General features: G+C 37.2%; 1 protein-coding gene across 2 annotated transcripts; it reads left to right on the forward strand.

Moving 5' to 3' along the window:
- Nucleotides 1-826: 826 nt before the first annotated feature.
- On the forward strand, nt 827-23,957 carry LOC136237237 (uncharacterized). 2 transcript variants are annotated; one of them, XM_066027573.1, is made up of 5 exons: nt 827-2,495; nt 2,540-2,641; nt 11,659-11,703; nt 11,818-11,892; nt 11,941-12,390. In XM_066027573.1, exons 1-4 carry the CDS (start codon nt 2,360-2,362, stop codon nt 11,865-11,867), a joined length of 333 nt encoding a protein of 110 aa, XP_065883645.1. In that variant the 5' UTR covers nt 827-2,359; the 3' UTR covers nt 11,868-11,892; nt 11,941-12,390. The 2 variants fall into 2 exon arrangements, 1 of the variants encoding a protein (XP_065883645.1); XR_010692355.1 differs by lacking the exons at nt 827-2,495; nt 2,540-2,641; nt 11,941-12,390 and adding an exon at nt 23,519-23,957 and having other exon boundaries at nt 11,281-11,730.
- Nucleotides 23,958-25,607: the final 1,650 nt, after the last annotated feature.

Here is a 25,607-nt window from a genome sequence, read left to right on the forward strand (position 1 = left end):
GTGATTGCATTTGATAAAATAAGCTAGGCTTCCATGCACATCCACTTTTATGACATTTAAGCACCATAACTCATGATCAATTTAAAATTATGCCAATAATGCCATTGGCTTGGTGTTCTACAATGCCATTAAAAACTGTGTGAAAATTTTAGATCAATAGCTATAGCTTACTGAGTCAAGTTACAGTTAGTTGAAGTCAGACAACTGGATATGTGTGCAAGCCTTGTTTTGTCAAATTCGGTCACAAGTTTAATTTATACTTTAATAGGCACCAGTCAATAAAACAGTTTACTTAAAGTATGCGTTGTCAATTATATTACTATGTATACAGAAGGCTACAGGGGCGGATCCAGATTTTTTAAAAGGGGGGTTCCACTCTGGAATTGCAACTTCAGCTTAGGTGTAAGTTGAAGACAAAAAAAAGGTCATCACCTGCTGATAATAACTGCCCCTCACCATAGATGCCCTCACCAAGTATAATTCCTTATTTATAGCTGGATACATAGCTTGCTACACTGCTCCTCAAAAGACTACTGTGACTGCTCTATTAGAGTATCTCGATTTGACTGCTCTATTAGAGTATCTCTAGTAAGAAAGTCTCTTTCAAAAGGGGGGTTCCATGGAACCCTTTGAACCCCCCTGAATCCGCCCCTGGGCTAATAAAAGAACTTTTGAAGGGGATTTGTTTGTACCAGAAACCAGAATCATTTTCATTTTGATAAAAATGGTGCAACAATTCTGCACAGTAGGTACTTCGAACATCAAGCATAATGTTTAATAAATTCAACATACTCTAATAGAACAGTCAACTTACGATTAACAAGATTGTTATGTTGTATTAGAACAAAACTTAAATTTAATATACTAAGCTCAGTGCTAAATTAAATTTTAGATTAAACTGTGACAGTAAATTTTAGATTAAACTGTGAACAGAAATTGTTAGCATTGTAGCATAACATAACATAATACAGTAACATAAAATTATGTTATAACTGCTGATAAGTAGAGCTGGGAAATGTCACAATTTCCTACCAACACCACCTGAAACATCACGATATTACTAAATATCACAATATCCATACTCAAGTGGTATAGCAAAAACATTTTTCTAAGAAATACATAACCAGCACTTTTAATTTGACAAACGCTTTCATCAAAGAATATGTGCAAATACGTAATTATGTAGAATTACACTAAATACAGAAAATTACTGAAATACGATATGACGATATTGCAATTTGAAGAAGGTATCAGATGTAAATATCTGGATATATGATAACATGATATTGCCCAGCACAACTGATAAGTGTTCACTGACTGTGTAACTACCAGAAAATGGGTGTATATTGTGATGTACTGTGTCTGTATGAATGTAAGATACTTCAGTGAAAACTCACTGAAAAGTACAAAACAATCAATATTAAGCAATTTTTAGCATGCATGGATGTCCAATTTGTTGAAAAACTGCTGCCTATTATCATAGCATTATGTTTGATGTTTCTGGTATCTCACACACAAAAATAATGCTATATATATATATATAGGATTGTAGGCTATTCGCTATTTAATTTTAGTCCCTGGTTACGTGTAGTCAGGTTGATCAACTAATAAGAGTTTAAGATGGGAACTGCGTAAAATATGCCAGACTGGAGTGCTGTGCCAAACTATGGAGCTTAATTCCATGAAAAAAGATTGATACTCCCTAATAAAGCAGTCAGTGGAAACTGCAATAGAGATAGCTCCTTAGATTGATTATTAGCAATAATCGGCAAAGCCATTCTTCTTTGTTGGAGTAATGCACCTATCAATGTTATCCCCCACCTACCCCCTCCCGGGCGTAGTGGGGGAAATGGTGGGGATTTGACTTTTTGAAAAATCAAATTCTCCACCCATGGGGGAACGACTAGTGGTCAAATCTCCATGTAGTATGGCTGTTAGGCACTTTAGGAAACAGGTCAATTCATTTAGCTTGCAAGTTAAAACAAACGCCCAAAATTTCGAGCAGTCAAATGCCCCACTAGTGGGGCAGAGTTTCAGATCAAATCAGGTCAAAATCCCCCACTAATCCCCTAGTAAGCCCGGGAGGGGGGTAGTGGGGCTTAACATTGATAGGTGCATAACAAACAAGACGTTTACATGATACTCTCTAACAAAGTGAAATACTCTAATAGAGCATTCCTGGATTAAAATGTTCCAAGAGAATTGTAACCAAGCATAATAGGAACACTGAAGAATGTAATAGGTAAAAAATTAGAGAAATTCGTGAAAACATTTTGGGAAAAATTTTGAGTATATTGGAGTCAGGCAATACAACAGAGCTGTAAGAACTCATAAATGCACGTGTGAAGCTTTCCTTCGCATGGCATTCAAGGAATTTCCTGTTTGGATGGAACAGCTTCAGTTGCTACACAAACGATGCATTGATGAGGGAGTAAAAGTTATCCAACAACTACATGGAGACCTTTCTCCAAAAATGTACAATGATGTTATGTCAGGTACACGGCTTGATCGTATGCTCATTACTTTGAATTATTCTTAGATTTTCTTCAGAACAACAACAATGGTGATTTGTCTGCATTTTGGATGAGCTACATTGATATGGTCACTTTTTTGCTAGGTCTCTTACGGGCTTCAAGAGAAGGTAATTGGGATCTTCATGTTGTATGTATCCACTATATGCTGCTTTGGTCTTTGCATAGGACAAAATCAATTATGCATGCTACCTTAGTGTTTATTATGCTGAGATGTCTTGCCTTTACGAAATACATCCTGATATTTATGAAGGTTTCAAATAGGGTTGGTTTACTGTTCAGATAGGGGAGTCAAATACATTATGTTGGTCGCATTTCCAGTTGATCAGACAACAGAAGAAACAATCAATAAAGATACAAAAACTCCAGGAGGAACGTGTAGCTTCAGTTTCAATCCTGGTGCTGTCAGATGTTACTATTTAACTTCTGAGTACAGAAGTGCTAACATTGGGATGTTGCATGAGATGGTTCAAGTAAACAAATCTGATTTACAGCATACAGATATGCACAGCCCTTGAATTATCAAAGATGAAAGGCACAGTTAGCAAAGTTATTGATGTGATTGGTGACTTGGTAAATCCCTTCAAAGACTCTAGTGAACTACTCAACATTGTAAATATTACAGTTGTACCAGATGAAATCACTGCAAATCTTATGCAAACACATAGACGTGGTGAAGATGCTTATAAACAATTTATATTGCAGCGACTTGAAGCAAACCTCCATTGAAAAGTTTTTATGACACCCTTCCCAAAATGAAACTTTAAATTTTTAGTGAGACTTACAAAATGAAGAGAGTGAAATGTAATGGCAGGGACATTATGCTACGGGCAACCACTGGACTGTTTGGGAATATTTTGATAATGGCTCAGACTAGACAACTTGACATGAAAAATTTTTAAAGTTTTCGCTAGGTCTCTTGCCATGGTCTCTTGCTACAGCTGATAGTTTATCTAGTAAAACAGCAAAGTCCAGTTAGCCCACACTATCCAAAAGAATGTTCCAGCATCTGAATTCATCTCCTTGTCATCTGCTTGCATAGTTGATGGAATGGCAATTGTTCATATGGTAAAAGGAGAAAAGAAAATATTTGGTGAAATTGCATCTTTGATTTTTCTGAAAGCTGTTCATGAAGCTTCAAACAGTAATAGGCTTGACATTGTCTTTGATGTTTATAATGAAAACTCCAAAAAATACTGAACAATATTAGCGGCAATCAGCATCTGGAAGTTTAGAATACAAGAACATTCAATCAAAACAGCTTGTAGTACAGCAGAGCAAAGCCACTGATTGCAAAGCCATTATAGGAGTCCATAGTTTTACTGGATGTGATTCAGTCAGCACTTTAGCTGGACGTGGCCATGGTAAGCTGAATGCATTGAAGCCGATGATAGGAGATGCTGAGCTACAGGAAACATTTGGTGGTCTTGGAATGTACCAAGCCATACTAGAGACATTCACTTGCCACTAATATTTGTCAAAAACATCAGCAACTAAGGTTGATGATCTGTGCTATGGGCTCTTTGCAGCAAAAAAGGGTAATGTTGAACCTCATCATCTTCCACCCTGCAGTAATACTTTGAAGAAGCATATTTTCCATGCCAACTATCAGACAGCAATTTGGAGACGATGTCTTGTACCAAAGCCAGAAGTACCACTGCCCAATGGGCATGGTTGGAAGCTGGAGACCTTGAGAGGTCAATGCACTCTTACAATTGATTGGATGGATAATGGTACAGCTCCAGAGTCAGTTTTGGCACTCCTGGCATGTAACTGTGCTAAGTCATGCACAGTAGTGCTGTACACCTACAAAATTTTTGTCACCGGTTAATTGCCTACCAATAATTGGCAATAACCGGTTAATTGGTTTGTTTGTATATTGGCAGACATAATGCGAGTCAACAAGCCTGCTGGAAGGTTTAGGGTGGTACCAAAGTGACCATCAACATCTTGTCTAGCAGTAACAGTTATTACAATCACATTCTTTGAGGTTATGTTATGATGTTAACACTTATCAGCAGGGGTAATTTATGGTTTACCAAGTGGGTGGGCAATAACCGGTTTAAAGGTTTCTTCACCGGTTATTGGCTGACCTAGACAACACCGGTTAATAACCGGTTAATTGGTCACCGGTGTACAGCACTAATGCACAGCACCAAAGTGTAGCTGTGTTGCCAATGGACTAAAATGCTCAGAACTTTGCAGACTGTCATCTTGTGAGAATCAACCTACAGAAGATGTTCCTCAAGGAGGACAGTTAGATGCCATCAATAATACAGATAGTGATGATGATGATTATGATGACTGAACACTACTTTTATTAACAAATTACGATGGTTGTAACACTATTGCACTAAAATATACAGTTTACTTAATCTTCCTATCTCTGAACAGTAACCAGACATTAGAAATCTACAATCTGGCTTATTTGGTTTCATCACAAATAAACATTCACAAGTATTATAGTTAAACCATAACCAAGATGTCCAATGAAATGCATGGAAGAATTTTAAATCTTGATGACTCCAAGCCTTGTTTGGTTACAGAACAAAGCACTTTTGGCAGCTGGAATCAGATTTTCAAGGGCTTTCTAATGGTGCAAATTTGAAATTCATAGCTTATTGCATTAGCAAGTTACTATTAAACTAGTAATTTTAAAGATTCAAAATATGTAGCTAGTACTAGCTACTGAATCAGCATGCCAATAATAATCTATGTACACACCTTCTTAAAAAATGCAAAGTGGAATTGGTTTCCTTGAATGGTATCAATCGGTTAAACTTGGATGGTCAGCTTACGGACTAACGGTCTGAGTGTAACAACATAATTATTTTATAAATAGTAAATTTATTGCCACCACAATCTGAGCTACTGTATTATACACATGCAATGAAGTAAAGTCTGCATAGTATACCTTTCTTTGTACATATATATTATAGGTTTAAGTACAGCACATGCATGCATGTAAAACTAGGTAGATACACTTTTCTAAATTGTGCAACAACCACAACATAGCTTTCTTTCAGGTGCTACAAATTTTTAACCATCATGAAGATTTTCATTAACTGCAATATATTAAAAAATTAAGAAGTATATAAACTAGATACAATAGACCTAAAAACCATTGATAGTGACATAATTGTGGTTATTACCGTGGTAACAAGTGTACAAATATGTGATGACCCTTGAGAGTAATCATGTGCAAAAAACAGAATTAAAATATATGGTGTAGATCAAAAGCTATATTAAAAAACGTGAAATTTAAAATTGTCTTGGAGATATATCTTGTTGCGTCATAAACTAGAGACCATACAGTGAGAAAGCTACTGATTCAGTATTGCTATCATGCCAACATACAATCTATAGACATGTACCTTTCAGGAAATACATGACAAAATTGGCCACCTTGAATGGTACTGATGTGGCTCGCGGGCTAAATACTAATCTAAAAACTATAAATATACAAATAGCAACATAATTGTGGTGGTTTCCATGGTAACGAGTATACAAATAAGTGGCAATTCTTGAGGGTAATCATTCGCAAAAAACAGAATTAAGATATGTGATGTAGATCTGTAGTTGTAATCAAAAATGTGAAATTTAAAATTGTCTAGGAGTTGACACCATGTTGCACCATGGTAACATAAACAGGGTCCGTACAGTAGGAAAGCTACTGATTCAGCATTGCTATCATGCCAATATACAATCTATGGACATGCATATTTCAGGAAATGCATGATAGAATTGGCCACCTCGAATGGTACCGACTGACCCCATTGGCTCACGGACTAATACAACTTCACATGACAGCTAGGCTATAAGGCTGCCAAACGGCTATTTTCATGATAATATGTGACCTGGTTGTTTCTAGTTAGTACATCAAGTTGTAAAACTGGTCGCAATCTTAACAATCACATGTAGTCACATGTAAGGTTCTTGTAGTCTGATAAACTTGATGTCAAAGTGAAGCTGTTATGGTTTATTGTTTCTTGAGGTTTTATAAATAATATGTGTTTCCTTAATGCCATATGTATAGTAGAACTTGTTGTTTGTGTAGCTGGAACTGATAAGAAAGTTGTGGGATATTTAGTTTTGGACTATTTGATCTCACTCAGCAATTTTGCTACTTTAACACACCTGTAACCATCTAGCTATTGTCTCATTCGTCTGTCATACAAGATATACAAATAATAACTTTTGTAGCTTATCAAACAAACAGAGTAGTCAAGTAACTACTCTAATAGAGCAATCAAAGCTACAGCTTGTAGTCACCATCTTTGCCCTATAGTTAGCTATAGTTTAAGCATTGGATTTATTGCAATTGCTAGCTTAAAATCCGATCTCAGAGCTTCTAAAATCTCAAAATTTTCTTGAGAAATGTCATCAAATGCCTTATTTAATTATACCAACTTTCAGAAACCCCCTTTTTAAAAATACTAGATCCACCACTGCTGATACATATTATAGTTGTTATAGGTATCTTTCATCTTGACCAACACCTTACATGACCAGGTGATACCAGACAAGATGAAAGTATATAGTGATATATATGATAATAGTCAAAAGCAAATCAAAATTTGTTAAACAAGTTAACAATAGTTCACCTAAATTCTTGTTCTATTGAGATGATATGATAACATTCAATATATGTATATGGTACAGTTGGTCATATATGGTGTACAACATGCAAGTCAACAGGTTATTCTTTGTGTTTTTAGTTAACTATATATCAAGACACACGATAGTGTGTCGTGCGGCCCAAGAAGCCGGCGCGCCACACCGTGAGCATATTGACAGGAAGAAAGAAAACGTCATTTTCACACATTTGTATCTCGGTGATACCTCATCCGATTGGACCAAATTTGCTGCAGAGTTGCCCACCAGCTAGGGGAGTCTACATTCCAAATTTGAAGGAAATCACTCAAGCCATTTCCGAGATACGAGTGGCCAAAGTTTCGTTTTTTTTTCTTCGTCTTTTCGCACACATGCAAAAATTGCTATAAAACGTAAACGCGTACTCCGATCGCCTTGAAAGTTGGCACACAGAAAGGGAGTACAAAGGCGAATCCTAGCATCAAATTTGGTGCAAATCCAGTGAATGATTCAGGAGTTATGACCGATTATTCGCGTAAAACAAGATCGATTTGTTGTCACGCCTACAGGTAAACCGCTTCATGGAATGAGTTGAAAATTGCTATGTAGATGGAGTAACCATCGTAGGAATGCCTTTTGGTGGTTTGAAAGGAATCGAGATAAATACCACGGAGATATGACACAAAACCCAACCTGTGTCACAATTACGCGATCGATTTTTAGGAATAAAAAAAGTATTAGTTTTCACGCCTACTAGGCAAACCGCTTAGAGCAATGAGCTGAAAATCGGTGTATAGCTGGAATAATCTTCATTGAAAGTCCTTGCAGTAGTATAGAAGAATTGGATTACAAACCACTGAGTTATGATTCGAAAGCCAACTCCGTGTAGCAAATGCGAGATCGAGATACTCTAATAGAACAGTCACCCTAATAGAGCATTCAGCTAATTTATTTACTCCATTATAGAATTCTATTACCATATTCTGTAGGGAGTTCAGCTGCAAACAGTTAATCTTATAGACAGTTCAGCAAGAAGCAAGTCACCCTATAGAGAGTTCAGCTACAAATATATTGCTGTAGTGATTCATAACATTGCAAGTCACATTGAAGAGGGTTCAGCTATAAACAAGTCATGCACCCTGTAGAGAGTTCGGCTACACTCTCTAGAGAATTCAGCTACAAACAAGTCACTGTGGAGAGAGTTCAGCTACAAATAAACTATCCTGTAAAGAGTTCATCTATACAAACAAGTTACCCTATAGAGATCACCTGCAAACAAGTAACCCTGAAGAGAGTTCAGCTACAGACAAGTCACTTTATAGTTTATACAGCGTTCAGCTACAAGTAAGTCGCTCTGTAGAGAATTCAGCTACAAATAAGTCACTCTGTAGAGAATTCAGCTACCACCAAGTCACTCTGTAAAGAATTTTGCTACAAACAAGTCACAGTGTAGAGAGTTCAGCAACCAAAATACTACTCTGTAAAGAGTTCAGCTATACAAACAAGTTACTCTGTAGAGAGATCAGCTAGAAACAAGAGAGAGTTCAGCTAGAAGAAGTCACCCTGTAGAGAACTCAGCTGCAAAGAAACCCTGTAGAGAGATCAACTACAAACAAATCACCCTGCAGAGCATTCAGCTATAAACAAATCACCCTGTAGAAAGTTCAGGTACAAGCAAATCACCCTATATACAGTTCAGCTACAAAAAAAAATTACTCTGTAGAGAGTTAAGCTACAAAGAAGTTATGCTACAGTGAGATCAGTTTGAAACAAGAGGTTTCAGCTACAAACAAATTAACCTGTAGAGAGTTCAACTATGAACAGATCATCCTGTAGATAGTTCAGCTAGATACAAGTTACCCTATAGAGAGATCAGCTAGAGGAAGTCACCTTGTAGAGAGATCAGCTAGAAAAAGTTGCCTTGTAGAAAGTTCAGTAACAAAAGAAACCATCCTGTAGAGGGTTCAGCTACAAACAAATCACCCTGTAGAGAGTTCAGCTGTAAACAAATCACCCTGTAGAGAGTTCAGCTACAAACAAATCAACCTGTAGAGAGATCAGCTCGAGGAAGTCACCTTGTAGAGGGATCAGCTAGAAACAAGTCACCTTGTAGAGAGTTCAGGTACAAAGAAACCACCATGTAGACAGTTCAGCTGCAAACATATCGCCTGTAGAGAGTTCACACAGCTAGAAACAAATCACCCTGTAGAGAGATCAGCTAGAAGAGGTCACCTTGTAGAGAGTTCAGCTACAAAGAAACCATCATGTAGAGAGTTCAGCTGCAAAAAATCACACTGTAGAGAGTTCAGCTACAAAAAGATCACCCTGTAGAGAGTTCAGCTAGAAGAAGTCACCTTGTAGAGAGTTTAGCTGCAAACAAATAACCTGTAGAGAGTTCAGCTAGAAACAAATCACCCTGTAGAGAGATCAGCTAGAAGAGGTCACCTTGTAGAGAGTTCGGCTACAAAGAAACCATCATGTAAAGAGTTCAGCTGCAAACAAATCACCCTGTAGAGAGATCAGCTAGAAGAAGTCACCTTGTAGAGAGTTCAGCTACAAAGAAACCATCATGTAGACTCTGAGAGTTAAGCTGCAAACAAATTACTCTGTAGAGAGTTCAGCTAGAAGAAGTCACCTTGTAGAGAGTTCAGCTACAAAGAAACCATCGTGTAGAGAGTTCAGCTACAACGAAATCACCATGTAGAGAGTTTAGCTGCAAACAAATAACCTGTTGAGAGTTCAGCTAGAAACAAATCACCCTGTAGAGAGATCAGCTACAAAGAAACTGCCATGTAGAGAGTTCAGCCTCAAACAAATCACCATGTAGAGAATTCAACTACAAACAAATCGCCCTGTAGAAGGATCAGCTAGAAGAGGTCACCTTGTAGAGAGTTCAGCTACAAAGAAACCATCATGTAGAGAGTTCAGCTACAAAGAAATCACCTTGTAGAGAGTTCAGCTAGAAGAAGTCACCTTGTAAAGAGTTCAGCTACAAAGAAACCACTACGTAGAGAGTTTAACTGCAACAAATCACCAGTAGAGAGTTCAGCTAGAAACACATCACCCTGGAGAGAGATCAGCTAGAAGAGGTCATCTTATAGTGAGTTCAGCTACAAAGAAACCACCACATAAAGAGGTCAGCTGCAAATAAATCACTTGTTGAGAGTTCAGCTACAAACAAATCCCCCTGTAGAGGGATCAGCTAGAAGAAGTCACCTTGTAGAGAGTTCAGGCTACAAAGAAACCATCATATAGAGTTCAGCTACAAAGAAATCACCCTGTAGAGAGTTCAGCTAGAAGAAGTCACCTTGTAGAGAGTTCAGCTACAAAGAAACCATCATGTAAAGAGTTCAGCTGCAAACAAATCACCCTGTAGAGAGTTCAGCTACAAAAAGATCACAATGTAGAGAGTTCAGTTAGAAGAAGTCACCTTGTAGAGAGTTCAGCTACAAAGAAACCATCATATAGAGAGTTCAGCTACAAAGAAAGCACCCTGTAGAAAGATCAGCTAGAAGAAGTCACCTTGTAGAGTGTTCAGTTACAAAGAAACCATCATGTAGAGAGTTCAGCTGCAAACAAATCACCCTGTAGAGAGTTCAGCTACAAAAAGATCACCCTGTAGAGAGTTCAGCTAGAAGAAGTCACCTTGTAGAGAGTTCAGCTACAAAGAAACCATCGTGTAGAGAGTTCAGCTACAAAGAAACCACCATGTAGAGAGTTTAGCTGCAAACAAATCACCTGTAGAGAGTTCATCTAGAAACAAATCACCCTGTAGAGAGATCAGCTAGAAGAGGTCACCTTATAGATAGTTCAGCTACATTTCAAGTCACCCAGTAGAGAGATCAGCTGCAAAATAATATCCTGTGGGGAATAATGGGCATGTAATAAATCTATGTATATAATTTGTATAATTACTAATAAAATCAAAAATAATTGAAGTATTAAAAATCTTCTTTAAGTTCTTTTCTTCTTCCTGTGGTAAAGAAAAAACACATGGGTTAAAAAAACCCCAAAGCCAGCCATTGGCCGGCTTTGCAGTATACAAATACAAAAAGAAGTGATATCTAATCAAAAACAGCCAAGCTGTAAAAAAAGGTGCGGCCCCCAAAAAGGCCATGGTGAAAAAAGATGTGAAATCCAAGGTGGCGGCCAAGAAATGGCTGTGATGGTAGGTTAATGGTAAAAATTTTAATAACGACAATTCAGATGAATTTTGTGCCTTGACAGCTTGGCTGTTTTTGATTAGATATAATATAGCTTCTCAATTTTGTGCTCACAACATTAATTTTGCAATTATCATTGCTTGTGTTCCATTGTGGAAAGTTACAAACAAATACGCTTACTATTTGTAAATTGATCCCATGCAGGCTGTGGGGGAACTTGCCTAGATTGAAAGTTACCTAGAAATCAAGTCATTACCTGGCCTGGGCTTTTCTGCATTCAACAAAGAGATTCTTACTCAAAATGCCATGCATGTTTGGTGGCTTGCCTTACTTCCTTTTTTGCTAATTGTTACCCTGAAATCTACTACTAGATGAGCTCAAAGATGATACATCGCCTGATTTTGGAAACCGTCAATGTATGTACATGAATTATTGATTGTAAGGTATACATTTCAATGTAGTGCACCAAACACTATGAGTTTGAAATTTTACCATGAATACAGCTAATTATATGTTTAACTCACTTTAAGTCCATAGCAAGCTGGCTACTGATATAACTGTGGAGTCTCCAACTTTCTGAGTCATGACCACCAGTGCTACTCAAAGTGAGCAAAATACATGTGGATAACATCTGGACAAGGGTTTCCATATAGCCTCGTGTTCCAGCCGGCCAGTGGAATTCTAAATGTGCTAGAGCATTCCCAGTGGCTGGCATACATCTATACTTGTGAAAAGCAGCCTGAGCATGACTGTGTGTAGTACACGTACATTTTGGCATGGCTATTATTCATAGTGAAATGTTGATTTCAGTGTGATGTGTGCAAGATCACATTATACGTAGCAATGTCATTGTCTACCTTAGAGATGATACAGCCTAATAATCCTAGACCAGTATCGAGTCTGTTATCTTTACAATGTTGACACACTTAAATTTATTGTGTGTGATGTTGTGTCTATAGGCTATTGGTGTTTATATCTATTTGAAATAACATTATCATAATAAAATTCATCATGTGGCATTTAATAAAGTCATTATCTCGCTTTGGAAATTGTAGACTTGACGCCTCACATTAGTCCAGCCTCTACATACAATAAAATAAAGTGCACCATTATTGTGACTGCTGTCTTTATGTGGAAATTGTGCTTTATGGGTTTCAATTCAATGTAATTAGACATTAGTTGTCCATCCCTACAGTCATTATACTCTCAGTAGCTAGAGACATTTCACTGAACTATGTTCCAATATTATCACCATTGCTGTGTTACAGTTTCGTTTATCTTGTGGCTTGGAATGGCAGTGTTTTTAATGGTTTGGGTTGGAAGATGCAGTGCTGGAAGGTGTCCTAAAGCCTTAATAAAAATAAATAATAGGTGGTTTTAATGGATGTTTGAAAGTGTTCAGATTAACATACCATTAGAATGACATCATTATGGTAGTTGTCATGGTGGTAACTCTGGTATAGTGTTAACTGTCTAGCACATGTAAAACATTTCCTTCTGATAAGCTATAGCTACTGTTGTAGCATGAGAAAGGTACACCACTATACGTATTGTAATATTAATTGTGTGACTGCCTACTACAACTGGTGTCCATTTAAATATTGATAACTATCATAGTCCTTTATTTAGCCTGGAGACTCCATATTAGCCTATGACCTGCTTGGCAATTTGTTGTTGATACCCACAGATTCCATCAAGGTGCACATGACTCAGTGAAAATCATCAATAACTTTACACCACAGCAATCACTTGGACTGCTTTTCACAAGAAGATTTCCAGAGAAGTGTGCCAGCCACTAGAAATTCCTTTGGCCAGCTGAATCACAAGACCGAGGTAGTGTGGACACCATTGGACAGTTGTCCAGGTGTGTGTTTGCCTTCCCAATTGAGCTATACTGGATAGAAATGTTTAAATTCAGTGTGTATTTCACAATCTACGTATGGATATGTGTACACTGACGTTTTCCCTAAATTTGGTCACATCTGTTGCTATAGGTTTACAAAAAACACTTACAAGTCTCTGATGTAACATAAGGGTTTCTTCACACATATCAGATTCCACTTACTGACATGAAAATACATTTACCAACTTGTCATTTCCTAATTTATTTAATGCCAGACAAATAGCACTTTCAGATAGGAAATCTAGTAGGACGTTAGTCTCAGACCTCTATTCACACTAAATCTGGTCACCTAATTTTTGTTTTATCACTGCCAACACAGCACAATCACATTCAGTTCAGTTGACAAAGAATAATTAAAAGAAATAACTTGAGGTACAGACACATTAATTATGACTCTAATCGTTGTTTACCATTCAACATGGAATATTTACAGTCAATATTTGTGACCGGATCTGTGAAGAGGGGTCTTATAGCCTTTCCAAATTTCCAAGTTTGATGAACATCATGTGTTTAACCTATTGTCTCATCCAGGAATAGTGCTATGTTAGGAGTGTAAAGTGACCAGATTTCAGGATGGTACTATACTCACAAGTCAAGCTATTGTTACATGCAATTGGAAAGGCTATCAGACCCCTTTTCGCAGATCCGGTCACATTTTACTTATTGCACCTTTATAGTCTAGAGAATTATGTACATTAATTAGTACTCAGATTTCTACCTGGCTTGTATTTTTATTATTAGCACTTTTCAGTAAGAGTCTGACAGCAAATTGTGCTGCAGCATGATGGTATTGTATAGCTACATGGCTTGAGTACCGAGGAAGTTTAATTTTATACTATAAGCAAGAAATTTAATGTGGAATTATATGGATGGATTAAGGATTGTTTACTTCTGATCTTATTATCCTGCTAGGAGTGTTCTTTATTTGACTGATATTTCTATCTAATCAAAAACAGCCAAGCTGTAAAAAAAGGTGCGGCCCCCATAAAGGCCATGGTGAAAAAAGATGTGAAATCCAAGGTGGCGGCCAAGAAATGGCTGTGATGGTAGGTTAATGGTTACATTTTAATAACAACAATTCAGGTGAATTTGGTGCCAAGACCAAGCGGCACAAAATTCACCTGAATTGCCGTTATTAAAATGTAACCATTAACCTACCATCACAGCCATTTCTTGGCCGCCACCTTGGATTTCACATCTTTTTTCACCATGGCCTTTATAGGGGCCGCACCTTTTTTTACAGCTTGGCTGTTTTTGATTAGATATCACTTCTTTTTGTATTTGTATACTGCAAAGCCGGCCTATGGCTGGCTTTGGGGCTTTTTTAACCCATGTGTTTTTTTCTTTACCACAGGAAGAAGAAAAGAACTTAAAGAAGAATTTTAGTACTTCAATTATTTTTGATTTTATTAGTAATTATACAAATTATATACATATATTTATTACATGTTCATTATTCCCCACAGGATTTTTTTTGCAGCTGATCTCTCTACTGGATGACTTGAAATGTAGCTGAACTATATACAGGATGGTTTCTTTGTAGCTGAACTCTCTGTAACAGGTGATTTGTTTGCAGCTAAACTCTCTACATGGTGGTGTCTTTATAGCCGAACTCTCTACATGATGGTTTCTTTGTAGCTGAACTCTCTATAAGGTGACTTCGTCTAGCTGAACTCTCTACAGGGTAATTTTTTTGTAGCTGAACTCTCTGCAGGGTGATTTGTTTGCAGCTGAACTCTCTACATGATGGTTTCTTTGTAGCTGAACTCTCTATAAGGTGACTTCGTCCAGTTGATCTCTCTACGGGGTGATTTGTTTCTAGCAGCTGAACCCTCTACAGGTGAATTGTTTGCAGCTAAACTCTCTACACGGTGGTTTCTTTGTAGCTGAACTCTCTACAAGGTGACTTCGTCCAGTTGATCTCTCTACGGGGTGATTTGTTTCTAGCAGCTGAACCCTCTACAGGTGAATTGTTTGCAGCTAAACTCTCTACATGGTGGTTTCTTTGTAGCTGAACTCTCTACAAGGTAACTTCTTCTCTACAGGGTGATTTGTTGTAGTTGAATTCTCTACAAGGTGGTTTTTATGAGGCTGAACTCTCTACATGGCGGTTTCTTTGTAGCTGAACTCTCTACAGAGTAATTTGTTTGCAGCTGAACTCTCTACATGATGGTTTCTTTGTAACTGAACACTCTACAAGGTGACTTCTTCTAGCTAATCTTTCTACAGGGTGAATTGTTGTAGCTGAACTATCTACAAGGTAACTTCTTCTAGCTGATCTCTATACAGGGTGATTTGTTTGTAGTTGAATTCTGTACAGGTGGTTTCTTTGTAGATGAACTCTGTACATGATGGTTTCTTTGTAGCTAAACTCTTTACAAGGTGACTTCTTCTAGCTGAACTCTCTACGGGGTAATTTCTTTGTAGCTGAACTCTCTATATGATGGTTTCTTTGTAAATGAACTCTCTACAAGGTGAATTCTTCTACCTGATCTCTGTACAGGGTGATTTGTTTGTAACTGAACTCTGTACAAGTGCGTTTTTGTGGGTGATCTCACTGCAGGTTGATTTGTTTGTAGCTGAACTCACTAAAGGGTGATTTTGCTTGTAGCTGAACTCCTTGCATTGTATCTAGTTTCTAGCTGATCTCTCTACAGGGTGATTTGTTTGTAGCTGATCTCTCTACAAGTTGATTTGTGTGTAGCTGATCTCTCTGCAGGTTGATTAATTTGCAGCCGATCTCTCTACAAGGTAATTTGTTTGTAGCTGAACTGTCTATAAAGTGATTTATTTGTAGCTGATCTCTCTGCAGTTTGATTTGTTTTAGCTGAACTCTCTACAGGGTGATTTACTTGTAGCTGAACTCCTTACATTGTGTCTAGTTTCTAGCTGATCTCTCTACAGGGTGATTTGTGTGTAGCTGATCTTTCTACTGGTTGATTTGTTTGTAGCCGATCTCTCTACAGGGTAATTTGTTTGTAGCTGAACTCTGTACAAGGTGCTTTTTTGTAGGTGATCTCGCTGCAGGTTGATTTGTTTGTAGCTGAACTCACTAAAGGGTGATTTGCTTGTAGCTGAACTCCTTACATTGTGTCCAGTTTTTAGCTGATCTCTATACAGAGTGATTTGTTTGTAGCTGAACTCTCTATAAGGTGATTTATGTGTAGCTGAACTCCTTACATTGTGTGTAGTTTCTAGCTGATCTCTCTACAGGGTGATTTGTTTGTAATTGATCTCTCTGCAAGTTGATTTGTGTGTAGCTGATCTCTCTGCAGGTTGATTTGTTTGTAGCCGATCTCTCTATAGGGTAATTTGTTTGTAGCTGAACTCTCTATAAGGTGATTTGTTTGTAGTTGATCTCTCTGCAGGTTGATTTGTTTTAGCTGAACTCTCTACAGGCTGATTTGTTTGTAGCTGATCTCTCTACAGGGTAATTTGTTTGTAGCTGAACTCTCTACAAGTTGATTTGTGTGTAGCTGATCTCTCTGCAGGTTGATTTGTTTGTAGCCGATCTCTCTACAGGGCAATTTGTTTGTAGCTGATCTCTCTACAGGGTGATTTTTTTGTAGCTGACCTCTCTTCAGGGTGATTTGTTTCTAGCTGATCTCTCTACAGGGTGATTTTTTGTAGCTGACCTCTCTTCAGGGTGATTTGTTTCTAGCTGATTGCTCTACAGGTTGATTTGTTTGTAGATGAACTCTCTACAGGGTAATTTGCCTGTAGCTGAACTCCTTACTTTGTGTCTAGTTTGTAGCTGATCTCTCTACAGGGTGATTTGTTTGTAGCTGAACTCCTTACATTGTGTGTAGTTTCTAGCTGATCTCTCTACAAGGTGATTTGTTTGTAGCTGATCTCTCTACAAGTTGATTTGTGTGTATATAGCTGATCTCTCTGCAGGTTGATTTGTTTGTAGCTGATCTCTCTACAGGTAATCTGTTTGTAGCTGAACTCTCTATAAGGTGATTTGTTTGTAGCTGATCTCTCTGCAGGTTGATTTGTTTTAGCTGAACTCTCTACAGGGCGATTGCTTGTAGCTGAACTCCTTACGTTGTGTCTAGTTTCTAGCTGATGTCTCTACAGGGTGATTTTTTGTAGCTGAACTCTCTTCAGGGTGATTTGTTTCTAGCTGATCTCTCTACAGGTAGATTTGTGTTGATTTGTTCATTGCTGATCGCTCTAAAGGTAATTGATTTGTTGCAGTTGAACACCCTGCAAAGTGTTTTGTTTGTAGCTGATTACTCTAAAGGGTAATTTGTTTGTAGCTGAACTCTCTCCACAGTGACTTGTGTGTAGCTGAATTCTGTGTAACTGAATTCTCTAGAGAGTGACTTAATTGTAGCTGAATTCTCTACACAGTGCATGACTTGTTTATAGCTGAACTTTCTTCAGTGTGACGTTCTGAATCTCTATAGTGGTGTATTTGCTTAACTCTCCACATGGTGACTGTCTTCTTGCTGAACTGTCTATAAGATTAACTGTTTGCAGCTAAACTCCCTACACAATAACTTGTGATGTAATAAAATTCTATAATGGAGTAAATAAATTAGCCGAATGCTCTATTAGGGTGACTGTTCTATTAGAGTATCTCGATCTCGCATTTGCTACACGGAGTTGGCTTTCGAATCATAACTCAGTGGTTTGTAATCCGATTCTTCTGTACTGCAAGGACTTTCTATGAAGATTATTCCAGCTATACACCGATTTTCAGCTTATTGCTCTAAGCGGTTTGCCTAGTAGGCGTGAAAACTAATACTGTTTTATTCATAAAAATCGATCGCGTAATTGTGACACAGGTTGGGTTTTGTGTCATATCTCCGTGGTCTTTATCTCGATTCCTTTCAAACCACCAAAAGGCACTCCTACGATGGTTACTCCATCTACATAGCAATTTTCAACTCATTCCATGAAGCGGTTTACCCTGTAGGCGTGACAACAAATCGATCTTGTTTTACGCGAATAATCGGTCATAACTCCTGAACCATTCATCGGATTTGTACCAAATTTGATGCTAGGATTCGCCTTTGGACTCCCTTTCTGTGTGTCAAATTTCAAGGCGATCGGAGTACGCGTTTGCTTGTTATAGCAATTTTTGCAAGTGTGCGAAAAGACGAAGAAGAAGAAGAAAAAAAAAACGAAGAAAAAAAAACGAAACTTTGGCAGCTCGTATCTCGGAAATGGCTTGAGCGATTTCCTTCAAATTTGGAATGTAGACTCCCTTGGCTGACGGGCAACCGTGTAGCAAATTTGGTTCCAATCAGATAAGTGATCACCGAGATACAAAGGTGTGAAAATTACGTTTTCGTTCTTCCTGTCAATATACTCACGGTGTGGCGCGCCGGCTTCTTTGGCCGCACGACACACTACCGTGTGTCTTGATACATAAAGACAATGTGATGAAATGATACTTTATCAGACTTTTTTAATAGGCGGTAATAAATTAATCAGTACCTGAATAGTTAATTTAAGAAGTTATTATGCTTGTCATGTGTGGCCAAGTAATTTAATTTTTAGTGCCAAGTGTACATCCAAACATGCAATGTATGTGTTTTACAACTAATACCCACCTCATCATCATTTTAAAATAGAAAGATTATTCACTATGGCTGAGTATACATGCAGCATAGTAATTGTAACATTGCTATGTACATATTTGTATAATTATAACATTACACTTTAGCAGATAAATAGTTTGGTTTTTAGTTATTGTTTCGCAATCATATGCAACCAGACATGATAGAGTTTGGATCTGAAGGAAATCCTAATACGTAAGTTACTAAGGTTTTACATTTCTGAGTAAATCAAGTGTGATGATGTAACTTTTGTTGCCTCCATGGGAACAACAACGTTATGTTTGTTACATACATACATACATGCATGCATAACACATGCACAGTTACAAGGAAATCAAAATGCTTTTAGTTCAGCAGTGTTGGGTAAGTGTTGTTATGGTGGCAATTACAGTAGCTACGTGCTACATATATAGCTACTTCCCATAACAACCACAAGTTGTACTTTTAACTTACTGTCTGAGAAAACCAGTGTTATGACTCATGACAGCAGGTTTGATTTTTCACCACAAACACAAAGCTATGTTAATATACATGTACGATAGTATTAAATTTCACTGTCTGAATAAGCCAGAGTTAAGTGATTTGGGGAGCTGCATGAGTGGTTGGAGGCCAGGATGGGACTTGGGAATGGCTGTGTGTGGCTGTACAGATTGGTGCTTTAGAATACTGAAAGACTTGTGCTGTTGTAAATTTTCTCTCATTGTATCCAGTTTTGAGCCCTTGATAGTTCATGCATGCATACATAACCCAGCTTTATTTATCCGTATGTGTATTTCTCTGTGATTTTGAAAACAATCCTTTGCCCTCTTCACCATCCCTGCCCAACATCCTTATTGGAATGTACCTAATACACATGTAAAAATAACTATTTAAAATGGTGAGCTTGTACAGTGCCGAAAGGTAAGGAGTTGGTGTACTTAAAATTGGTGCATGTGTAGCCCTAATGATTGATGAGCTACAGCATTCTAAATACCTAAAACTGGAATCTCTCAATACTTGCAAATAATAGGTGCCAAAAACAGTTTCCCAGAGACAGTCACACATTTTTATAGATAATTAGTACACATTGAATCTATTTACACGTACAAACTTAATTGTACACACTGAGTCATTATGCATATTAATACGCACGATCCATTTTGGTTGCTACGTGCTTACGGTAAACTCTTCTCTTGAGATATATAAAGCTAAAAAGTACTGGGGCCAAAAATTTGTATACTAAATAACCTGTCTATTAGGACCACCTGCTTAATAGAGTCAGAAAATTATTCAAATGCAATTTATCAGGCAGGATATAAGTATGCTCTGGTGTATACATATGCACAATCCTGTTAACAAGGAAATTCCATGCTGATGCTATATATGTATATATCCTTACAGGTTGAACAATGCTCATGAAGTTGGAATAACCAGCTAGCTACATGGCTTGCTACTGGATCATTTGACTTAATGTGTTATGATATGGTCAACTGATGGCAATGCTTAAATATCATACTTTTCAGGTGACTAGCAACAATGCCATGTTTTAAAAGAATTGTTAAAAAACACTAAAATATTTATATCGCAGCTTTTCTAGTAGGGCTGGGCGGTATTGGAGTTTTGCTTCATGATATATCGTGCAGAAATATATCACGATATTACTATTTATCGCGGTTATTAAAGATGACTGCTATATTAGAGTAGCTGACTGCTTTATTAGGGTATCTCGATCCTAGCTGACTGTTCTATTAGAGTATCTCGATCTTTGTAAAAAAAATTGACTAGCTAGTACTAGGTCCTTGTAGTGCATTATAACAACCTTAAGGGCTTAATAAGCTGTCACAAACACTAAAAATCGTAATAATATCGATATCGTGATATTATCGTTTCACCGAAATCTACGCGATACAGATATCGTTTCATTGCAATACCGCGGTATTACTATAATACCGAGAAACCGCCCAGCCCTATTTTCTAGTGTACTTTTCTAGTTCATTAATGTCTTAAGTTTTTGAGAAGCAATCTGAAAAGATGATGAAGCAATGCACACAATAAAAAACGCAAAATATAAATACACACAAAAAAAATTCACTACATAATTTAGCTTCACTTAGTGCCAAAGAAACTTCACTGGCAGCAGGCTGTGGTCTACCGCAAGAAGATCTTGCATCTCTTAAACACATAATCATTAAGAAACTCAAGTGGCAGTGAAGCCAACAAATCATCTGGTTATAAGACTGATGTAGTCTGTTGACAAAAAGGAGGCCAGTTGTCTGTTAGTGTAAATGCCACCACTGGCAGCAGAAACACAAGTGGTGTAAGGTTCCATGTTGTTCAACATGCAAAAGTGATGCCAGATGGAAACTCCTCAAAAGAGGCACCCTCTGAAGTGTATACCCCTTGTCACTTGTCCATGACACATTAGTCAACTGGTACTCAGGTATCGAGGCGGTTCCACTGTAGTCAGTTATAGTTACACTAAAGCCATAATATCAAAAAATGATGAAATCATTGAATTAATTGACTCAGACTTGATCACACACACCCGTATTGTAACTTGGTAACTGTAGGACATCAGTGTTTAATGAAATCTCTTAATGGTCAATTAGATTCCATCTGTTGTCTGTATACCGTCTGTGTACCCATCTCTTCCTGAAGTGTATGCATACTTGAGGAAGAGATGGGTACACAGATGGTACATATATCAGTAGACAACAGATGGAATCTAATTGGCCATGAAGAGGTTTAATTAAACACTGATGTCCTACAATACAGTTACCAAGTTACAGTAAAGGTGTATTATGATGATGTCTAAGCCAATTAATTTTATCAGCAGCATAATCTTTATAGCAATGTACTGTTTTTTGTCTTAGGCATTTATAATTTATAAAGTAAACCACCTGTCTTGTAATTTATTTGCTCTCAATAACCAAGTTTCAACATGATAGCTGTTGTAATGGGACCACTATTGAATATTCACGGTTATGTTTGCCATGTAGGTAACTTAGCCACTTCTTGTTGTGGAATGTATGAATACTGTGTGTAATTGTTGTATAGCTTTGTCCCACATTTAGCTACGTTATGCTTTATAATCGCATTGCTTTTTATTACAGCTACAATAAAATATTGTAACATCTTGTCTACATCCCAGAAACAAGTAACGTACTTGGTCAGTACTTCAATTTGTGTACGCATGTGTATGTGCAGAAGCCCACATAGTTGTAACATCAATGGGTACCTCAAATCCCAACTGCCCATGTCTCACATAGTGGGTGAAGGTCCTGGTGGGGCCTTGGGTGCCCACACCTTCACCTGTGAGGAATATGGCACAGCCTCCTGTGTGTTACTAGGTCTTCCCCAGGAAGATTTCGCTGTGCTGACTCATAGCACCTGAGTAGCACACAGGTGTCCCAGTGCTAGTACACTGGGTAGGCGTGACCGTGCTAGCACAGCAGCTGAAGGCTTTGCTTTGTGCATGTGTGTGTTGTGTATGTGACCTGCAGTTCGAATCCTGGGGTTGGAGGGATTTTTTCCTTACTTTGGCCCCTTTTCTGTTACACCTTATCAGTCATTAAATCAGTCATTAAGTCAAGTCATTATGTCTAAGTCCTTGAAAATAGGTTAGGTAATCCCAAGGCTACAGCACATGTTGCTGTCAGACCTTCAGTGCTGGTCACTGTAAAGTGTTAATAATAATAATAGTACGTGTGTTGTGTATGTGTGTGTGTTGTGTATGTGTGTGTGTGTTGTGTATGTGTGTGTGTGACCTGAAGTTTCACATCCTGAGTATCAGTTACTAAACTTTGGCAGTTACAGTAGACAATGAACATCAATTTACAAAGTAGGACATGTTTCAGCTTAATAATCTTTAGTATTCACTTCCTCTAAAAAGAGTCAAAATCACCAAATATAGTAGTATCAGGTGCGTATATCAGTTCCTTGAACTACATTAACACCGGATGATCAATCAAGGTTTTTTTTGTCTCTGGTATGTATGTCATTTTAGTGGTACTATTTTCTAGTGAGGATGTTTTCATGTGATTGCTGTAGCTGCTGTACGATAAAAAATGTCAATTTCAATTCACTCACTTCCTTTCCAATACCATGTGTACTTCCTACAACAGATACGTAAGTCTTAACGGTTATTATATCATAAAGGCTTCATTCAAACCACTGAAGTGTGCTGTTGTAGTTTTGATAGTTTAGCATGAGGAGGTTTTTTTGCTTTCAATGTTTATTGCACATGATCGTTACTTAAAACTTATTGGCTTGAAGGTAATGCAAGAAAATGTGCTTAGCTATAGTATATGTATAATGTGTACATATACGCTGGAGTAATAACAGTACAGGGTATTATATTATAGTCTGCGGTGTGCCATACGTAAATGCAAGGATTTCCAGTACTATTGTATGTATTATACAGACCATATTTTGTGAATGACCCAGTGAGTAATGTGTATAACAACGCTTGTATCAAATCACAGTAAAGTTAGAAGTCAATAAGAGCTTTCAGATATTTAATTAATTCCTGTGTTTGGTGGCAATATGAATGGTAGGTCTTATAATATATGTCCATCTTGAACTTAATCATAATTGTTGTTATCTTATCAGCAAAGCCAGAGGTTATACACTCTTGTAGCTACAATGTACTATTTACAGTGTTCACCTCATACTGTAATAAGGACATCTTGAACACATAAATTAGCTTCTTATGGAGTCATTGCTTATTCGATTTGATCTAGCTACTTACATGTATAACCACAAATTACTACTCCTTAGATAATGAAGTGATTGCACTGCACTAATCCAGAACTTTCCTTACACTATACAATACTCACTATGATGATTGCAGTGCTAGAAGGATGTGATCACCTCTGAGAATCTGAACTCTGAACAAAGGACAAACTATCTGGTGAATGTTGCTTTAAAGGTTACTATGTATACAACACACAAGAGCCAATACAGATGTCCACCAGGTACTACTACACTGTCTGTGATAGGGAGACAGAGGACCTATGTTAATGTATGCAGGAATTTCTTGTTTGGGTGCAGTACAGTTCTGCAAGTGTAGCTAAACTTTCTTAAGATCTTGTGCACTTGTATATCCTTAGAGACACACTTTTGTTGTTGATCAAAACTTTCCTAATCCGTTAAATAATTTTGTAATAATAGTTCACTACTGTATGTAACATCACAACACAGTACTATACATCCTTTATACTTTTTTTTGGCACCAGCTAGCAGTACAGGTCACATTATATATACAATAATTCACTTCTAGCAGTACAGGTCACATTATATATACTGTACTATAATTCACTTCTAGCAATACAGGTCACATTATATATACCCCATAATTCACTTCTTTAAATAACAAAATATCATTTGCTAAAATCATTTTCTCAAGTATTTCACATTGTATCACTTCAGGTAAGTATCAAAAATATCTACTACCTGGATTCACTCATATGTGTACATGGTCTATCCATGTATGTGACTGAATTTGTGAAAAGGTGCCCTTTTCACACACTCCCGAGCACTGTTACAACTCTAATGTTTTATCTTGGCACGTAATTGTCCATGAGTAAAGCTACAGTATTTGGCTACAGGTTGATATAAAGAGAATTTTACCCAGTAATCATGCAGCACAAGGATTTACGTAACATTAATTTTGGCTGCTGGCATGTAGTACATGTGGAAAGCTACAAATCCAGTCACATGTACACTCAAAATATAATTAGACAGTATAACATTACAATTGTTAATAGTAAACAATTCTCACTTCTAACATGCTATTGTCTATTGCTAGAATTTATAATAATTATGATGCTCTATAATAATGAATACACTAGTACATACATATGCTTCATATGTACACTTATACAATTGGTGTGTGGTTGTTTTTATGGTCACTATAGATATTCTCCCGGACTAGCTAGAGGACCAGTGGTCCAAGCTATATACTGTACCTCACAACTTACCTGGTACTATAATGGTATAATATGATATTTTGAATGAATTTTACTCTTGTGTTTGTGTACAATAACTCGATAGGCTATGCTTCAGTTGTGCAGTGCATGAAGTCACATACATGCACTACTCTTTGATCTATACATTATTAATGGCTTTATACATGCTTAAGTTGGTACTGTTAAAGGAATGAGATGTGTTCCTAAAACATTTAGTCACTACTTTATGATCTATACATTATCAATGGCTTTATACATGTATGTTTAAGTACTGTTAATGGTTGAGTAGCCAACCAATGAGGAAATAGATAGTCCAGTAGTTAAAAGGGAATTTTCCTGGTAAGTCTAAATGTTGTAGGAACATATCTCATCCACTAATAATGACATGATACAGTAGGTGATGTAATGGTACAACATGTCAATGTTGCACAAATTGTCACTCCTTCAAACAGATTTCTGGTGGATGGGATCAAAGAATTTGTCTATGGAAACAGGAAAATTTGTGTGTGGGAACTACATGGGAGGGGATGAGGTGGCTTCAGATGGTGACATCACTGGCTTGGATTAAGAGAAAGCAGCACATAATAATTACTTTACACTGTGAAAAAAGAGGGATATAAGATGGTATTTCCAGTGGCTTATTGAATACAAAAAAGCTTGGTATAACCTGTATTATACTAACAATCTCATGTTAATGTGTTAAATATACTGAAACCATATATGAAATGGTATAGTGTGGGCATTATATTAGATATAAGCTATTTGAGGTAATGTGGTAAATAAACTGAAACCATATATGCGATAGTATAGTATGGATTATACTAAAGTATAAAATGAGTATAATACAGGATTTATATTAAGGCTTATTTGTATTCAATAAGCCACTGGAAATACCATAT

The sequence above is a fragment of the Dysidea avara genome, chromosome 1 (assembly GCF_963678975.1).
Source record: "Dysidea avara chromosome 1, odDysAvar1.4, whole genome shotgun sequence".
In the NCBI taxonomy this organism is placed as follows: Eukaryota; Metazoa; Porifera; class Demospongiae; order Dictyoceratida; family Dysideidae; genus Dysidea; species Dysidea avara.

What these genes read in the sequence shown, in the direction of transcription:
- LOC136237237 (XM_066027573.1), top strand. Translation starts at nt 2,360, where the DNA reads ATGGCATTCAAGGAATTTCCTGTTTGGATGGAACAGCTTCAGTTGCTA. An exon ending in GTACAATGATGTTATGTCAG is followed by an intron (nt 2,496 to 2,539) that starts GTACACGGCTTG and finishes AATTATTCTTAG; the next exon opens with ATTTTCTTCAGAACAACAAC. An exon ending in CTTACGGGCTTCAAGAGAAG is followed by an intron (nt 2,642 to 11,658) that starts GTAATTGGGATC and finishes ATCTACTACTAG; the next exon opens with ATGAGCTCAAAGATGATACA.